The 17,906-nt window shown below is 43.3% G+C and overlaps 1 protein-coding gene across 1 annotated transcript in view; it reads left to right on the plus strand.

The window, feature by feature from the left end:
* The first annotated feature begins 4,481 nt into the window (after positions 1–4,481).
* Positions 4,482–17,906, plus strand: part of LOC114706371 (T-cell immunoglobulin and mucin domain-containing protein 4-like) — a 28,301-nt gene continuing 14,876 nt past the window's right edge. The window contains exons 1-6 of the mRNA XM_037201166.1: positions 4,482–4,563; positions 8,894–9,235; positions 11,162–11,449; positions 13,140–13,223; positions 13,543–13,587; positions 16,983–17,110. Of these exons, the coding sequence (XP_037057061.1) occupies positions 4,506–4,563; positions 8,894–9,235; positions 11,162–11,449; positions 13,140–13,223; positions 13,543–13,587; positions 16,983–17,110 (945 nt within the window). The 5' untranslated portion in view covers positions 4,482–4,505. The remainder of the gene's footprint in view (positions 4,564–8,893; positions 9,236–11,161; positions 11,450–13,139; positions 13,224–13,542; positions 13,588–16,982; positions 17,111–17,906) is intronic.

Raw genomic sequence — 17,906 nt, forward strand, 5'->3', positions numbered from 1 at the left:
TACACATACACACAGACAGAGAGACACACACAGAGAAAGAAAAAACTGGAGATGGATCACCCTTTGCCTGAGAGATTTCCTGAGCGTTATTAGTGTTGTAGATAGCATCAAGACCTGTAGAGAGTGAGGGCTTTCAGCCCCACCAGACAAAGTGGGGCACCTACTCTTAAAGGCTTCCAAGGCAGACATTGATCCTTGCTCAATGTAGAAACTGGATAGTTAACAAGTGACCTGTGCAATGGGCATATGTGACACGGACTATGTGATAAGAGTCACAAAGACACTGGAGAGTTGAGTGGAGCTGGTGACTACAGTTAGGTTGTCTCAAGCGCCAGTAGCAGTGGTGGTTGGGCATTCTTCTACTCTTTTCACAGAACCAAGAGGAGAGATGATGGCAGGTGAGAATTATGAGCGGCCTATTCCTTCTTCCGGGCAGCACCAAGAGGGGAGAGAGACGGCAGGGGAAGTGAGCCCTGACGTGCAAGGCAGCAGTGTCTGGAAGGTCGAGGATCTGACACAAAGGCCTTTCTGGGTCTAAAATTCCAAAGGACAGAGAATCTATCACAGATTGCCTTAGCTCTAAAGGGAATTTATTGGCTCACTGAAGTCCTTATTTCAGGAGCCTAAATTAAATCTCAGACTCAGACTAGTCATGCTTTATTTTTCACCCACTTTTTGCTTGATCAGTTCTCTATAAGCCAGGCTTTACTAACTGGTGGCACAGTGGTTAGTACGTGTTTGAGACCCATGTCCTCAAAAATCAAAGATCAAGGGGAAAATAGGGAGAAACCCAACTTCTCAGAAGACCCCCAAATTGTCTCACAATTATTAATTCAGTTTGGGTTACTTATTTAGCATTGAGCCAACCACCATGACCACAATCAAAATCACCTGCACTTGAGCCATGTTTACTGGAAACAAGGAAGGACCTGTTCTCCAGAGGCAAATCTTCAAATGTGAAGAATCATGGTGGTAAAGACATAAAGCACTCAGGACAGCTGTGGGCGGTCAATCATAATGTGCTTTAATTCAAACTGGCCATGAGACTTCAGGATGCAAACTTCTCAAAGTCTGTCCATGGGATATTCCAGACACCAAATTGCTGTTAACATTGTGTTCCTTTAATGTTTCTAGAAACACTTATTATTGGAGGAGTGGACATGCCTCAGTAGGAGTGTGGAGGTCAGAGGACAACTTGCTGAAGTTGTTGCTCTCCCGCCACCATGTGGGCTCCAAGGATCGAACTCACGTAATCAGGCTTGGCTGCAAGCACCTTTACCTTCTGAGCCATCCTGTCTGCTCACATTTGTGTTTCTTAAATAAAGGAATATGTGCGACAAACTTTTATTAAAGTTTATAAAGTATACTAGGGCAATTTTAGATTTATATAAGAATCACAGAGAGAGCAAAAGAGAATCTTTAAATATCCCATATATAGCCCCCTTTATATTGATCTTTTTTAGGTAGCTTACAAAATAATGGGTTTCAATTATGACATTTTCATATATGTGTATCATATTCTCCTTCCAATTGTGTTTCTTGTCACCCTTCCTTCTGTCTTCGGTACCCTTTCTCTGCCCAAATGGTCCCCCTTTTTCAATGTATATACACATTTAAATGTATATTTTGACATAGGCATTAAATGTATATTTAATAATGCATTTATATATTTAGTAGAATGGATATTTGTATGTGAAACATATATCTAAAAATAGATGCTTGAATCTACACTCTACATATGAGAGGAAATGTGGTATTTGCTTTTCTTTTTTCTTTTTTAAAAATATGGCGCAGTAGTTGTATAGCCTTATTTTTAAATTTATTATTTATTTTGTGTATATAGGTATTTTGCTTGCATGTATGTTTGTGGCCTGTGTGTATGTAGTGTCCACAGAGACCAGCAGAGGGCATCAGATATCCAGGGACTGGAGTTGCAGGTGGTTGTGAGCCACCTGATGTGACTGCTGGGAATCAAACCCATGTCCTCTGGAAGAGCAGACAGTGCTCTTAACCATTGAGACATCTCTCCAGCCTTTCTTTTTTTCTTCCTTCCTCCATCCCTCCCTCCCTCCCTCCCTCCCTCCCTCCCTCCCTCCCTCCCTTCCTTCCTTCCTTCCTTCCTTCTCTCTCTCTCTTTTCCTTTCTTTGCCATTACCCTCACTTGACTTCTTTAGATATCTTCCCTTCCTTTCCCTACAGACCCCATTCTACTTTCACATAAACACTTATACACGTGGATTCTGTGTATTAGAGGAAACAGGCACTTTATGACACTGCTGCTTCCACCATGCTTAATATAACGATTGCTACCATGTCTGTGGTGATGAACTACAGAAGACCTTGGTCTTGCAGTCATTGCAAAGAAACAAAACAGCACAGTGGTGGCCAGGTCTGAGGTAATGGCCATGGGGCTGTTCTTTTTCTTTCATCATGGGGGTGAGTAGGGAATGTCACCAGACCCTCACCTGGGATTCCACCTTTTCCTGCCTCTTCCTGTGTGTGCTCTTGGGGGACGACGAGGGGAGGACTCAAGTGGTATAGCATTGGAGTCCTCACCCATGCTGGGGAAGGTGTTTAGGTGATGCAAGAGCCCACAAGTCAGGCCTATTCTCTAGTTAATAATCCCTTATCCTTGCTGGTATAGACAACCCCAAAAAATTCATTGGTTAAGCAAGTGGACTTGGGTAGAATGATTTCTTTGGGGGTGTCACTGTGCTTTTTCTGGGGTGAATAGAAATTTATTCATGGCTCTCCACTAAAAGTCACAGCACCAAGCTGTGTCTGTCAGTTTGGTTGGCCTTATTTCACTTTACATGATGATCTCTAGTTCTATCCATTTTGTATTTCACTCTTCTTTATAGCTAAATAAAACTCTGATATGTGTGACTACCACATTTCCTTTATCCAGTTACCTGTTGGTGGATATCTAGGCTGGTTGCCTATTGTTTTAGTTGCTTTTCTATTGCTGTGACAAAGCACCATGGCCAGGACAACTTAGAAAGTGTTCAGTTGCCCTCATGGTTTCAGAGGGTTAGAGTTTATGATGATTGAAGAACAAAGGCATGGTGGCAGGAACAGCTGAGAGCTCACATCTTCATCTGCAAGCAGATGGCAGAGAGTACATACTGGGAATGGCCAGAGCCTTTGAATCTCAAAACCTGCCTCCAGTGACACAGCTCCTCCAAGGCCACACCTCCTAATTCTTCCCAAACAGTTCCACTAACTGAGGACCAAGTGTTCAAACACATGAGTGTAGGGGCTCATTCTGATTCAGACTACCACAGCCATCTTGACTGTTGTGAATAGTGCTGTAATAAACATGGATGTGCAAGTCTCCCTGTGGTATGCTGACTTGCATTCCTTTGGGTTTATACTCAGGGGCAGTTTATTATTAACATTATACATTAGGTTCTTATATTTATTATAATTAATAAATCAGTAATGAAACATCACAATGGATAAAAGTCCAAACTTTATTTAGAGTTCTTTCACTAGACTTTTGTTTTCACATAGTGAGTTTTTTCTTATTTTAGTAATAATTTTTAGTTTAATTTTTTATGTATGAGTGTTTGTTTGCATGTATGTACGTGCATTGCACACATGCCTGGTATCCAAAGAAGCCAGAAGAGGGTGTTAGGTTCCCTGGAGTTGGATTTACAGACAGTTATGAGCTTCCATGTGGGTGCTGGATCCTCTGCAAGATCAGCAAGTGCTCTTAACCACAGAGCCATCTCCAACCTAAGGGACTTTTTCTGTTCTAGGACCCCACCCCTGTGTTTTGTCTTACTTCTGGTCCAGTTGGTGAGGGTTGGCCTGATTTTTCCTCTGCCTTGTTTAGGTAGAGTTGGGTATGTCATTGTGTTTATAGAATCCCAAAGAACTACAAAACCATCCCATCCAGGCCCTCTCATCCAGTTTCCAACTTAGGCTTTGTGTTCGTCCCTGTTGGTAGTGACGGGCTGTGGGTCTGCTTGAAGGCAGGCCTGTTTTGGAACCAACCTGGTGAGCTTCCTCTACTAGAGATCTTCTTTCCTGTTCTAATAAACTCTGACAGTGTAGGCAGCATATCTCTTTCAGTGACTGATAGTGCCCTACATTTCATTTTCCATTGTGAAGGCAAGGGACTGAGAGCTTCATGGTGAGTACCCAGGATGGGAGTGGAGTCAAATCCCAGTTTGACTTTGCTTTGGCCACCACGAGGAACACTGTGGCTTCTGTAGTTGACACACACTCATACACATGACCAGGCACACACAGGACAAAGGACAGAGAAGCATTTTGGCACCCATGCTGTCCGTCCCCGTATTTACACATACACTCTGGCCACCATAAGAAAAGTGCTCAGCACATTTGGTCACACATCCCAGATCGAGGGAGGTCATTCAGGATTAGGGAACGGGAAGATTGTGAGGCAGAACAGGAAGTGAAAGTCCAGTGTCCCACCCTGTCAGCAGTAATTGTGATATAAGGCATGGGTTTTGACAGACACACAGACTCCTGTCAAAATGTCCAAGGAGCTTCTCCTCCTCTGGCTGGTGACAGAGCTCTGGTGGCTTTATCTGAGTAAGTGTTTTGGAGGCTTCCATTCTGGGCCCGGGGGGGGGGTAGACTGTAAGGTGGGGGTCCTACTAACACCTGCCTCCTTCTAGACTTACACTTTTCTAGGATATCATCCTTGCCTTGTTACACAGGGATTTTTTCCCTAGGGACTAATTTGGCGTTCCAGGGGTGAATTTATCTGTGCTTGGGTTAGAAATAACAGTTTAAGCCATGGCATAGAAGAAACAAGGTGTCAAATGCAGGGTGTGAGAAATTTCATCCCCAGGTCTTACAAAGCAAGAGGCAGGGGCTTTGTTCTACCAAGAGCTTTTTTTTTTCTTTCTAATATGCTTATCGTTCCCTTTGTTTTCAGGAGATTTTATTTGCTTTCTATTTTATTTTGTCTTGCTAGCAGTGGGGCTTCATAATGAGTTCTCTCTCCTTTTCTTCTTCTTCTCTCCACCCTGCCCCCTTTTGATATTTTGAGATGAGGTCTCCTCTATATTATGTAACTCTGCCTGCTCTGGAACTCACAGAGATAGATTCTCCTGTTTCTGTCCCCGAAGTATTGGGATTAAAGGCGTGCCTCACCATGCCCTGCCATTGTCTCTGTTTCTTTGAGACTGGATCTCACTGTGTAGAATAGGCTGCTTGGAAGTCAACAATCCTCCTGCTTCAGCCTCCTGAGTGTTAGGATTACAGGTGCCTGTCCCTGTGCCCAGCTACATGGAGATTTCTCTTCGTCACACTATTTGCAGATTCAGACTGACACAGATGAACAGTCAGTTTGGATGGAGACCCTGAGGTGTCCAGCAACCACTCTGCTTCGGGCCATAGCCCTCCCAGTCACTAATGCTGACATTGTGAATATGGCTTGCATCACTCCGCCTCCTCCTCTTCCTCTCATTCTTGAATAGAGGAGGTCAACAAAGCTTTTCCTATTCACCTGCAGCTTCCAGTCTGCTTCAGGGGTTTCTGCTGAGTTCTTATCATGGAGGTTCCTGTGTTAGAGAACTTGCCACCACACAAAGTGCTAGTTAGCTCTATTGCCTCTATTCTCAGATCCTCTGTACCACCCAGAACATGGGTGGGAACTGCTACATCTCCTGTAACTTGGTACATGATGTCGTGAGTACATAGACATTCCAGAAGCAATTCATGGAGTGAAGGCAGTCTCTGTTTTCACATCTTCTGTTTGAATTTTACCCAAGCACTTATTTATTACTTACTTACTTATTTACTTATATTTATTTGAGACAGTGTCTAAGAGTGTAACCCAGATTGGACTTCAACTTGGAACTCTCCTGCCTCACCCTCCTGAGTGCTGGGATAACAAATACCTTGTCTAAGAAGTTTTTTGTTACATAGTAAAACTATAGAAAAAAATTGCTGGAGTTTATGTCCTTATGTCCCATCTGTGGCAGGGACATAACTGTTCCAGCCTCCCTTTCAAGCAGACAGCATCTGGTGAACTGATCTCTCTGTTTGCTTATTTAACTGTTTGATTTTGACATAGAGCCTTGCTAGGTAGCAGGGGCTCCCTTAAGCTTGCAGGCCTCCTGCTTCTGCCTACTGAGTATAGGGATTACAGGTGTGTATCACTCTGCCTGGCTGATTTATTTCTTTTTAATGTGTCTTTACTTAAATGATCAACTGAGAAGACAGTGACCACTCAGAGTTTCCGAAGATCAAAAGTAGATGTCTCAGAAGAGGTGGTCCATGACATCTTCAATCTGGCAAAACTGAGGTTTGGATTGGAAAGGCCTAAAGGTCACCAGCTGGAGAAGGAACAGGCTGGCAGTGACAGAGAGGCTGCGTTCGCATGCACCTGTAATCTGGGAGCATTGCACATGGGAAACTGATATGGTTGCTGTGATTTCGTTTCTCCCTAACACTTTCATAGCTGAAGGAAATGTTTTTCATTCTGTTTCTGCATCATCTAGTGTGTGTGGTTCCTCATTCTCAAACCTTTAGGTATTCTATGAGGTTAATTGCATGATGTTTCTTGGCATATGGGCCTTGGAACTCCTTTTTTGGCAAGTCCTGCCCTCTGTGCCTTGTGATAATGAAGAGTGTGGCTTTCCTTCAAGAACCCCAAAACGTACAGTGATAGAAAGTGACGTTCACAATGTCACTCCAATGGGGATTTTTCTGCCATACTAAGTTTCTTGCTTCCTTTTTTGAATAGTAATTTTTTTATTAGGTGAGTAATATGGAAACTTTTGGGTGAAAAGAGAAGAACATTATAAAGGTTAAATCCCTTTTGACCGCCATGCCAAGTTCCAGTCCTTTCCTTTCATCATGGAGGCATTGGTGCCATGAACTTGCTGTTTACCTCGGCAGATACTTTCTAGGCATCTGCTTTTATACATCAGTGTCTATAAGAAGACCCGATGGTTTTGTTTATTTACTTCACAAAAGAGACACAATCAGAGTAATAATGGGTATTTCAAATTTTCTAAATAATTTTTTTTTTTTTTTGGTTTTTCGAGACAGGGTTTCTCTGTGTAGCTTTGCACCTTTCCTGGAACTCGCTTTGGAGATCAGGCTGGCCTCGAATTCACAGAGATCCACCTGCCTCTGCCTCCCGAGTGCTGGGATTAAAGGCATGTGCCACCACTGCCCGGCTAATAATTTTTAATGTCTCATAGTTCAGAACATTATATTGTACCCCATAAATATATATGATGATTAGTTGTCCATTAGAGGAATAATGAGTGGAGTCTAGAGAGATGACCTAGTGGTTCAGAGCACTTGCTTCCTTCCAGAGGACCTGGGTTTGATTCCCAGCACCCACATGACAACTTATAGCCAATCAAAACTCCAGTTCCAGGGGATCTGGTACTGTCTTCTGGCTACCATAGGCACTAGGCACACATGCAGTGTGCTTACATGCATACAGACAACACACTCATCCACATTAAATAAAAGCACATAAATCTTCTTTGAAAAGAGTAAAGGAGTGAGTCAGGAGCTGTGACTGTGTGGATAAGACCTGTATAAGATCAGGCCAGCAAAGGCCTAGCATGACTGTTAAGCTGGTCCCACCCCTAGTAGGGAAGCTGCGGGCAATTGATGACTGCTAGGAGAGGGACAGTCTGTTTTTTTCAGGGCTGTGGCCTGTGACAGGCTACCCATGCCCTAGCAGTTGACCCTTCATGCACGCTCATACTGGAAGCACCAAGTGGACTCTCTTAGGTTTTTAAACAAGGGAGCACATGAAGTTGGTAGGGTGTGGGGGCAATTGGGGAGAAATTGGAGGAGAAAGACTAGACAATAGATTTCATCAAAATACATTACAATCATGAGTGAGATTATTAAACAATGTTAAAAAGGAATAAATAAGTTAGGGCCAGCAAGGTGGCTCAGCGGGTACAGGTGTATGCTCTAGAGCCGTGTTCTCAACCTTCCTAAAGCTGTGACCCTTTAACACAGTACCTCATGTTGTGGTGACTCCCAACCATAAAATTATTTTGTTGCTACTTCAAAATTATATTTTTGCTACTTTTATGAATCATAATGCAAATATGCAGGATATATGATATGGGACCCCCAAAGGGGTTGTGACTCACAGGTTGAGAAGCACTGCTTTAAAGCCTAAGACCTCTGTTCAACCCCAAAACTACTGTGAAAGCAGGAGGGAGGAACCAATTCATAAATGCTCCCTGAGCATCACACACTCATGGTAGCATGTATACAACTCACTACACACACAGACACACAGACACACAGACACAGACACACACAAACACACACATACACACACACACACCACACATACACACACACTACATTTTAAACAGTAAAGAAGTGCATATCCACGAACTCTACCTAACTTTGTATTACCCAGCAGCAAACAGATGATCCAGAGTGAGCAAGTCCCACCTCCATTTCTGAACATGGAGTAGGCAAACGGAGGAGCATTCTTTCCTGTCAGGATTCTGTCTGGGTTGGTTAACCCATCTGAGACATTCAATCAGTAGCATGTGATATCTCCTTAGTGAGATGATGGGAGCAGGCACAGGCTTGGAGTGGCTTTGGGTGAAATATGTGGGCAAGACTACATGTGACCAAGAGGTCTGGCCTCTTCATTGGGAGTTGACTAACAGAATGGTGAGCAGTGTTGAAATTGGCTCGAAAGGTCTTGCTGTGGAGATACGTGTAGAAATTCCAGACCACCTGTCACATGGAAGCTTAGGTGCCCAGGAGAACAGGCAAGCACAGCAACATTTGTGCTAAAGGAACAAAGGACTCTCTTCTCTCCCTGGAAGCCTCCATTTGTACACAAATGGTATTCAAGTGTATTCAAGAGATTTTTGTCTGCATAACAGCTTTCTCACTTTTTTCCCCTTAGCACCAGCTGCCTCCGAGGATACAGTAACAGGGTTTTTGGGCCAGTCGGTGACTTTGCCTTGTCAGCATTCATCCTGGTCCCGGAACCGCAACAGCATGTGCTGGGGCAGAGGTGCATGTCCCAATTCCAAGTGCAACCAGGAGCTTCTCCACACAGATGGAACAAAAGTCGTCTCCAGGAAGTCATTCAAATACACACTTCAGGGGAGTATCTGGTGGGGTGATGTGTCCTTGACCATCTCCAACACCAATCAAGAGGACAGTGGGGTGTACTGCTGCCGTATAGAGGTGCCTGGCTGGTTCAATGATGTCAAGAAGACTGTGCGCCTGGAGCTGAGGAGAGGTGAGGAAAGAATGGAGCTCAGCTCTGAGAAAGAGCCCCGTGGTTTGTGGTAACAGATTCATTTAGTGGGTGCTGGTGAAAAAGCGGTTTACCTGAGCAGAGGGTGAGCAGGCTGGATTTCAAGTGGTGAGCCACAGAGTGTGGGCAGGGAAACCCACATGCTAGTCACAGCCAGGACAGCCATGGAAGTGAATGAGGGGATCCAGCTGGTAAATGAAAGAGGCTGATGATGGAAGGTGCTATCTATCTGCATGGAGGCTTGTCCTCCTCACCTTACAGAAATTTGGCCCATTTTTTTTTTGACCTCCCAATTTTTATGTGACTCATATTTTTTTCCATATTGACTGATTTCCACGTAATAAGAAAAAAAAAATCACCATGTGAACTGAATAATATCCATGGGTCAATTTTAGCCTACAAGCAAATGATTTGTGATTCCTGGCAGAGGAAGAAGGGCATTGGGCACCACCCCTGGCTGCTCTCAAGCTCTCTTTCTTTCCATTTCTATTGATGCTTTGGGTAAACTTTGGGATGTGAAGGTACTCTTAAAGATTGGGCTGTGTAGAACAGGCCACATGGAACTTACGGCTGAAGTACATGAACAATAAACACCATTACCACATGGGTGGCTATGTTCTTAGTCTGCTCAGATGGCTCTCATGTTCTGAATTTGGAACTGGATGATTTTAGTTAGTGAGCTCCCATGCATATTTGCATATTTATTTTACTCTTACAGCAAATTTGTGCTATCAAAGAAGAGGAAAGAGAAGTTTATTGACATTAGCTTATTCCAACAGGAGTCATCTCTTTATTATGTGTTATCTTAACTAGTTGCTAGTTTATAAAACATTGTTGATCTCAGTACTCTGCAGGATCAATTCCAAGCTGAGTGGAACAAATGGTATCTTTTTGCTTCATTAAAGCCTATAGGAATTGGCATATCCTGGAGAGGGTGAGAGTCATACAGAAAACTGTGAATAATGAACCCAAAATCTATGTTAATGAAGTGACTCTCACCCGAAGTTGCATACCTAGGGATCACTTTGTGTATTTTAAAATAGAGTCTCACTATGTAGCTTAGGCTGACCTTGAACTGGAGATTCTCCTGCCTTAGGCTTCCAAGAGTTAGGGCTAGGGGTGTGCTCTGTGACTCCTGGCTGTGACTCCTGGGCTCTCTTATGCATGGATTTATTTGTATAATACCAGACACTGTGACAGGTGTCGGATTCAAGGCACAGAACAGAATAAATGCTTAGTTTCCTTGTATATGATAGTTTGGTGGGAGAAGCAGACATTAATCAATGGTAAACAAACAAATGTGTAGTTGTAAAAATACAATAGATGCCACGATGATCAGGTATTAGGGCGTACAACAGGGAAGACTTGTTACTGCAGAGAGGAGAGCTTTTAGCTGAGCTCTGAGAGCTCGATAAGGGCTAGCCTGCTGAAGAGGACCAGCAGCTGGAGTAAGGGTGAGGTAAAGCAGGTGAAGACACTGCTGTAGCTGGAAGGTCATGGGTGCAGGGAAAGAAATACAGAAAGGAGAGTTGGCTGAGGAAAGCGAGAAGGTTCTCTTCCAGCAACACACGATTGGAATGACAGAAGCGGGGGTGGCACCTTGCAGGGCAACAAGGAGGCCTAAGCGGGTTCTGTTTTATTTCTTAATCTGATAGACAAAGAGAACTGCTGAGGAGTTTTCAGAAGGACATGGGCATGCATAGATATTTTTAATAAGATTTCTGTAGCCAGAGTGTGACAAATAGACCAGAAAGGATAGAAATGTGGCAAGAAACTCAGCAGTAGTGAGTGGTCCAGGCCAGTGAACCAAGAGAGGCCAACAGAAGTGGAAAGATCCTGGGTTGTGTTTATGGTGTTTCCAATTCCCCATCTCTACTTGATGCCAGATGCACTTTCTGTTGCTTACAGCCCCAACAACCCCCAAACCAACAACCACCACAAGACCAACAACCACCACAAGACCAACAACCACCACTTGGCCAACCACCACTCCTTACTTGACTACCACAGAAGAGCTTCCAACAACAGTCATGACCACTCCTGACCTCACAACTGCAACAGCACCCCAGCCACTGGCCACCATTGTTCTCACTACAGCAGTAACCACATGCCCCTCAACAACACCCAGCTCCTCACAGGAAACCACAAGTGTTTCAACCACTGAGATCTTCACCAAGGGGTCTGCCATCACTGCAGGTGAGAATTGTCCATTTTTCCCCCTTTGCTGCTCAGATAATGTTGTGGTTTCCCTTGGAATGGATTCTTCTACAGTGGCTAGCCCAGTGACCTGCACGTGCACTCATGTATGTGTGTGTGTGTGTTTCTTTTCCTTTATATTTGTGCAAAGTCAGCATTTTAGGTTCTCTACTTGACCTCTGAGGAGTCTTGCAGAGTCTGTGTGTTGAAGGTTATCCAGGGTCAAACTCTCTCAGGAACAAAAATCTCTAAGTGTTTGAGATTGGTTGAAGTAAGATGGCTAATTACTGGCCTTAAGATTTATAAGAGGAGGGGGTTCATAATGCCCACCCCTTCCCAGCTCATGGTTTTTGGGGAGATATATTTTCTTCAGTAGACTACCCATGCTGCTGTAAATGACTTATCACCTATGCACCTATGTCCCTTTAAGGAATTCTAATTGACTCCTTAGAACATGCACACACACACACACACACAACACACACACACACACACACAGAGAGAGAGAGAGAGAGAGAGAGAGAGAGAGAAAGAGAGAGAGAGAGAGATTGAGAAGAGGAAGAGGATCAGCCAAACTGGGAAAGAGACAAGAGAGGTAATGGGATGAGTATAATCAAAATACATTATATTCACGTATCAAAATGTAATAAATCCACTATGTAAAATTAATATATGCTAATAAAAACTTTTTAAAAGAATGTAAGATATATTCCTTAACAGTAATCAGTTATATATTTGTTTCTTAACTTCTATTTTGTTCTGAATTTTTCTTGACCCTGAATCTCATAACTCTGGGTGACCTACTCCAAGGGGTGGGGACTAGTTAATGCTCCCACTATGCTTCTGATTATGGGGTAAAAAATATCAGAAAGTCATTGTGAAGTAGCTTGATTGCTTTTCCAGGCAATCCAGCTGACTCCAAGAGGCCTGGATAATTCAAACAGCTATTCAATGTTGAGTTGGTTAATTCTGTTATATTCTGAGTAGTCACTAAAATCCTTGAGCTCCGAATTAATCAAATTTTATGAGTATTTTTGTTCCTTTGTGTTTTTTTTTCATGGATGATCGTTTTTTTTCTATTTTTTAATTTTTTATTTTATAATTTAATTTAATTTTACATATCAGCCACAGATTCCCCTGTCCTCCCTTCTCCCTTCTCCCACCCTTCCCCCTTTGTGTCTTAAAACAATCATCTCATGTGTGTGTGTGTGTGTGTGTGTGTGTGTGTGTGTGTGTGTGTGTGTGTGTGTAGGTCAGAGGTTGAGGCATTCCTCAATCACTACTCAACTTGTTTTTTGACACAGGATTTCTCATTGAACCTGGCTCACAGTTTCAGCTGGAATATCTAGGAAGCATGTTCCAGGGGTCTGCCTGTCTCTGCTCCCCCTGCTGGGGTTATGGGCACACACCACTATGACCAGCTTTTTACATGAGTGCCAGGGATCTAAACTCAGGTCCTCATGCCTGAATGGCAAGCATTGCATATTGTCTGAGCCACCTCTCCAACTTTAAAATAATCATCTTAAAACAAAGGTTATAATCTGTTTTTTTAATTCTAAAAATCACCTTCAATTATTGACAAAAACTGGGAATATATCAACAATAACAAAGACGATAATAGATCCCACCAATCACACTGTTGATAGTTATCATTTTTTATCAGCTTTAAAAAAATCTTTTTCTCCCCCAGAATCAGAAACTCTTTCTTCATCCAAGCACTCTCAAAGAAGCATGGTGACCACGCCTGCAGACACAGCCTTACTCATACCCACAGGTATGAAGACCATATTGCTTGGAGCTTCCCTTCTCCCTCGGGCTGGGGAGATGTAAACTCTGAATAAAAGTGATCCAGAAATGACCCCAATCCTTTGTGCCAGGATGTCCACCTGAGGCACGTGGACGTCATGGCAGTGTGAGTGGTTGATTCCTTCCTGTAGCTTGGAAGGAGGAGGGGAAGGGAAGAGGGAGGAGGGAGAGAACCCACTTTAATTCATGGAATTTTGAGGTTCGCACATGACATCTCTGTCATGTTTACTATTAACACTTCTGGCTAGAAACTTAGGAGGACTTTGTTCTCTCTTTGTTTTCCCAAGGGTCCCAAGCTTGGGTTCTTTCACAGCGGATGACTCAGAAAACGGGTGAGTTTGAGAGATCTCAGCATCAAGGTCAGGGAGGGCTCTCTACTCTCTGAGTGGGTTGCCTCTGGCCCTGGGAACACTCTGTCGTCTGTCTGTGGCTCTTGGAATCAGCTATTTTGGTTCCACTGTGGTTGTCTCCCACATCCTCCAGCTAGTCGGGAGGAAAGTGAAACATTCTTGTCTTCTGCTTTCTGAGGCCCCTCTCTCGAGGCCTTTCCTTTTCCTCAGCAACTTCTAACTCAACGCTAGGGATAGTAACAAACAAATGACCTTTCCATCTGTCAGCCCGTTATTTGTTGATTTTAAACCACACAGACATTATACTAGTATGCTTTTGTGAGGGGGACATAAAACAATGGGAAACAAAATTCTCTTGTACATTTTATCCTCAATCCCAGCCCCTTCTCCTGACACAATCTATCTGACTAGTCAGAACACTAGATAATTTTGTACTATTGCCTTATCTATATGTATATTTTTCCTTGTAAAATTTATCTCCAGTATTGATGTTGTAAACTTCAGGGTCTTTGAGATATGCAAGCTTCTTGTATTGTACCGGGTACAAAACCCATTAGTTGAGTCCTCTTTATTGCTTTGGTTACTTCTTTCTATGCCCCACAAAGCACTGTTATGCGACCATCCAACAAGCATAGAACTCACCTGGGACAAAAACTGTACCTTCTTATACTCTACACATTTAGTTTACATTTTTACTCATTTCCTATTACGATGTGTGAATAGTGACATTTGTGCCATGACGTGCACATGAAGGCCAGAGGACAAAGCTGTGGAGTCATGTCTCTTCTTCCACCTCTGTCTGAGTTCTGGGGCCTTGAACTCATCCAGTTTGTGCTGCAAGGGCTTTTACCCACTAAACTGTCTCACTGGCCCACATGGTACACTTAAAAGCTTTATACTGATTGACATGTATTTGTATGTGTCTATGTGAGTGGGTGCCACACATGTGTGGGTGCTCATAGAGTCATTGGATCCCTTGAAGCTGCAGTTTCAGGCAGTTCTAAGCCACCTATGTGGGTACTTGGAACTGAGTCCTCTGGAAAACCAGCAAATGCTCTCAACTGCTGAGCCATCTGTCCAGCCCTACAAGATGTATTTGTTTGTTTGTTTTTTTAAAGACATGGCTTTTCTGCATAGCCCTGGCTGTCCTAGAACTCACTTTGTTGACCAGGCTGGCCTTGAACTCGCAGAGATCGGCCTGCCTCTGACACCCAAGTACTGGGATTAAAGGCGTGTACCACCATGCTTGGCTGTACTAGATACCTTTTTTAAAAGGCTCATTATAAGAATTTTTTTCATTGGAGTGGGCAGGTGTTTGTATTTGTTTCTGTCATGAACACCTTTTCTTCCACAGCGCCTCACCAGTGCTGTGACCTCTAAAGCAGAATGCAGCCTTTCAGCTTCTTCCTGCTCTGCACCCTATAAACATGGCTGCCATCATTCCTTGATATTTCTTCTTCCTTGCATATGTCATTCTTTTAAAAAAATGCATTAATGCCACATGAAGCCTTTGCATTTGGTTTTTATTCATTGCATTTGTACATCAGACCACTTCCTTTCTCATTCTGTGGAGAGGCCTGCCTTGTCATGTTAGCTGCTGTGAGCTATTTTATCACCTGTTGATTGGCATTTCAGTTGCCCCAGTGTTTTAGCCTTATAGACAGCATAACTGTGCACTTCCTTCAGGCTGGGCACTTCCTAAGTATTTATGCAAGTGTTTCTTGGGGCGAGCTGGCAATGACGTAGAGATGTTATGTTGAAAAATGTGCACTATTAAATTTAATAGCTATTACAAAATTGTCCTTGGAAAAGGCTAAGCCAGTTTGTTTCTCCTCCCACAGATTATCTGATTCTCCATATCCATATCTCCATATCGTCCCTCCACTTGATGCAACCATTTGTTCACTTTGTTCTTTCAGCCCCCCAAGAACAGGTCATCTTGTCCCTCTCTTGTTCTCATCAACAGAGCCGGAGCATCTTTCTTTGTGTTTGTTCGAGAAAACCTCTATCCTTCAACTGTGTGGAGGAGGCAACGCAGCATCACTCTTGGAGACTCTGAAAATAGGATTGCAGGGGACAGACAGGCCTGAGCAGAGGGGAGACGATGGGTCTTAATGTAGGACTATGAATCAAGAGGAAATGGGAGGGGAATCTGATGTTGAGAAGCTCTGACTTGTGCCCACTCATGGAGGGGGTGGATAGAAATCTGGACTAGGAGTTGACAACTTAGGGCAGACTGACTGTCAAGATTCATCATTTTTTGTTCATGAGTTGGGGTAAAGGTGGGTACTGTTTTCCAGTAAAAGAGAACGCAGGAAAGAGAAATGTGATGGAGGACAGGCAGAGTGCTTGCAAAACTATTACCTTTCATTCCACCCAAATCTTAAACTCATTTATATTGCATTGCAAGAGATCAAGATGTCATCTGATGTGTTCCCTACTATACTGTCCCTGATAATTGTCATTTCACTTCTCTGTGGCCAAATCTCAGCAGACAGAATTCTTGCTCCCTTGTCGGTGGGCTACACTGCAAAAGAGGACCATGTTGTAAAAGGGACTGTCTCCATGTCACCTGTCATTATAGAAGAAACTGGGGTTCACTTAGCATCTACTAAGTGCTGGGTCAACGCTAAGGTGTTTTCATGGACCACTTCATTTAGGATCTCTTTGGTAGATATTCAGAGTCCTATTTCATCTAAATGTCCTGAAGCCACACAGCTCTCAGATGCTCTGTCCTGGCAGTCCACTTGTAATGGCCACCTCTTAGTTGTTGCTTGTATTACAGTTATCAAGTGTTGGGGGCACTACAAAAGCTCATGTGTCAGGGAGCTGGATCTCCAGCTATTGATGCTATTTTATTTATGTGTGTCCATGTCTGTGTGTGTGTGTGTGTGTGTGTGTGTGTGTGTGTGTGTGTGTGTGTCCATGTCACATGTGTGGGGTTTCCCACAGAAGCCAGAAGAGGGCATCAGATCCCCTGGAGCTGGAGGTATGAGCAGTTGTAAGCCACCCCACTTGGGTTCTGGGAACTGGAATCAGGTCCTTTGGAAGATCAGGAAGACCTTTTAACAGAAAGGCTGTCTCTTAGCTTCTAGTGATGCTAGTTTGTAAGGTTCTGAAAATTTGGGGAGATGAGAAGTAGTTGGAGAAGTAAATGGCAGGAACAGGTCTTTGGGGGTACCCTGCCTGTCACCCCTTTGACTTTCTGCTTGCTCTCTGCAAGAGCTGAATAACTTCATCTGCCGCATTAGACTCTCCAAAAACTTCTGCACTGCTTCAAATGGTTAGTAATTATAATTATAATTCAATTGTAAATACAACGAAATAACAAGAAAAACTCTGAAGAAGGTTGTACATGAGTTTCCTTCTCTTCTCAGATGTAGACATTGCAGGATTCTCTAGTCCTTTGTACTTCATAGCAGAAATGTGTGACATGGTCCCTAGTTATCCCTTCTGTTCATGGATTCCTCAATCCCTTTTCGTAGAGCTCCTCACGGCCTTCTGCGTAGCGTCCAGTGGGGGTGAAGAGAGCTCCATGGGAGTCTAATGTTATATCACCATTTTGTGGCGATTCTTTTTTCACTTTTAACAATTTCAGGTGAATTACTTTGTCCTTTTCTAAATCACAGTTTCTTCAAAATATAAGATGTAGATGACAGCGGTGCTTATAACAGGACTGTTCAGAACAGAAATGCATGAGGAAAGGCTAGTGTGTGATTATTGACTGGTAAATGATAGTCATCATGAAAGATCCCCTTTTCCTTGATTCTTTACTCTGCTGCTGCAGCCCTCCCTTTCAGGCTGGTGCGGAGGATATGTAGTAAGAGGCCATTTACACCGGTTCTTGGCTAACTCGATATTCTTGCTAAGAACACGGATACTTTTTAGTTTTATGGCATTTTTAAAACTGCTAATCACGCTAGGGGAGCAGCTGATGAGCAAAAAAAATGACAAACTCTGGGAGGTTTCAGAAGCTTTTCAAAACCTTACAGTAGTAATTCTCGACCATCAGGGAGAGTGAGGTTTGGGAAGCTTTCATTGCCTCTCTTCTAGGCAGCTTTGTTGACTTTGCAATCAGTGGTTTTAACTGCTGGGGGTGAGGTGAGGTGGGGTGGGGCATCTTTAATCCCCTGTTGTCTCTTGGTTGCTTTGTCCTTTTTATATGTCCTTTTTCTCAGTCTGTGGAGGTTCTGCTTTACATCTAAGGAGTGGAAATCAATTCATGGCTTAAAAAAAAAATAGTAAGACCTGCAGTTCAGTCTTCTCTTCCAGGACCTCTAGATTTCTGCAATTTATTTTGT

This window comes from Peromyscus leucopus, chromosome 8b, assembly GCF_004664715.2.
Source record: "Peromyscus leucopus breed LL Stock chromosome 8b, UCI_PerLeu_2.1, whole genome shotgun sequence".
NCBI classification, from domain to species: domain Eukaryota; kingdom Metazoa; phylum Chordata; class Mammalia; order Rodentia; family Cricetidae; genus Peromyscus; species Peromyscus leucopus.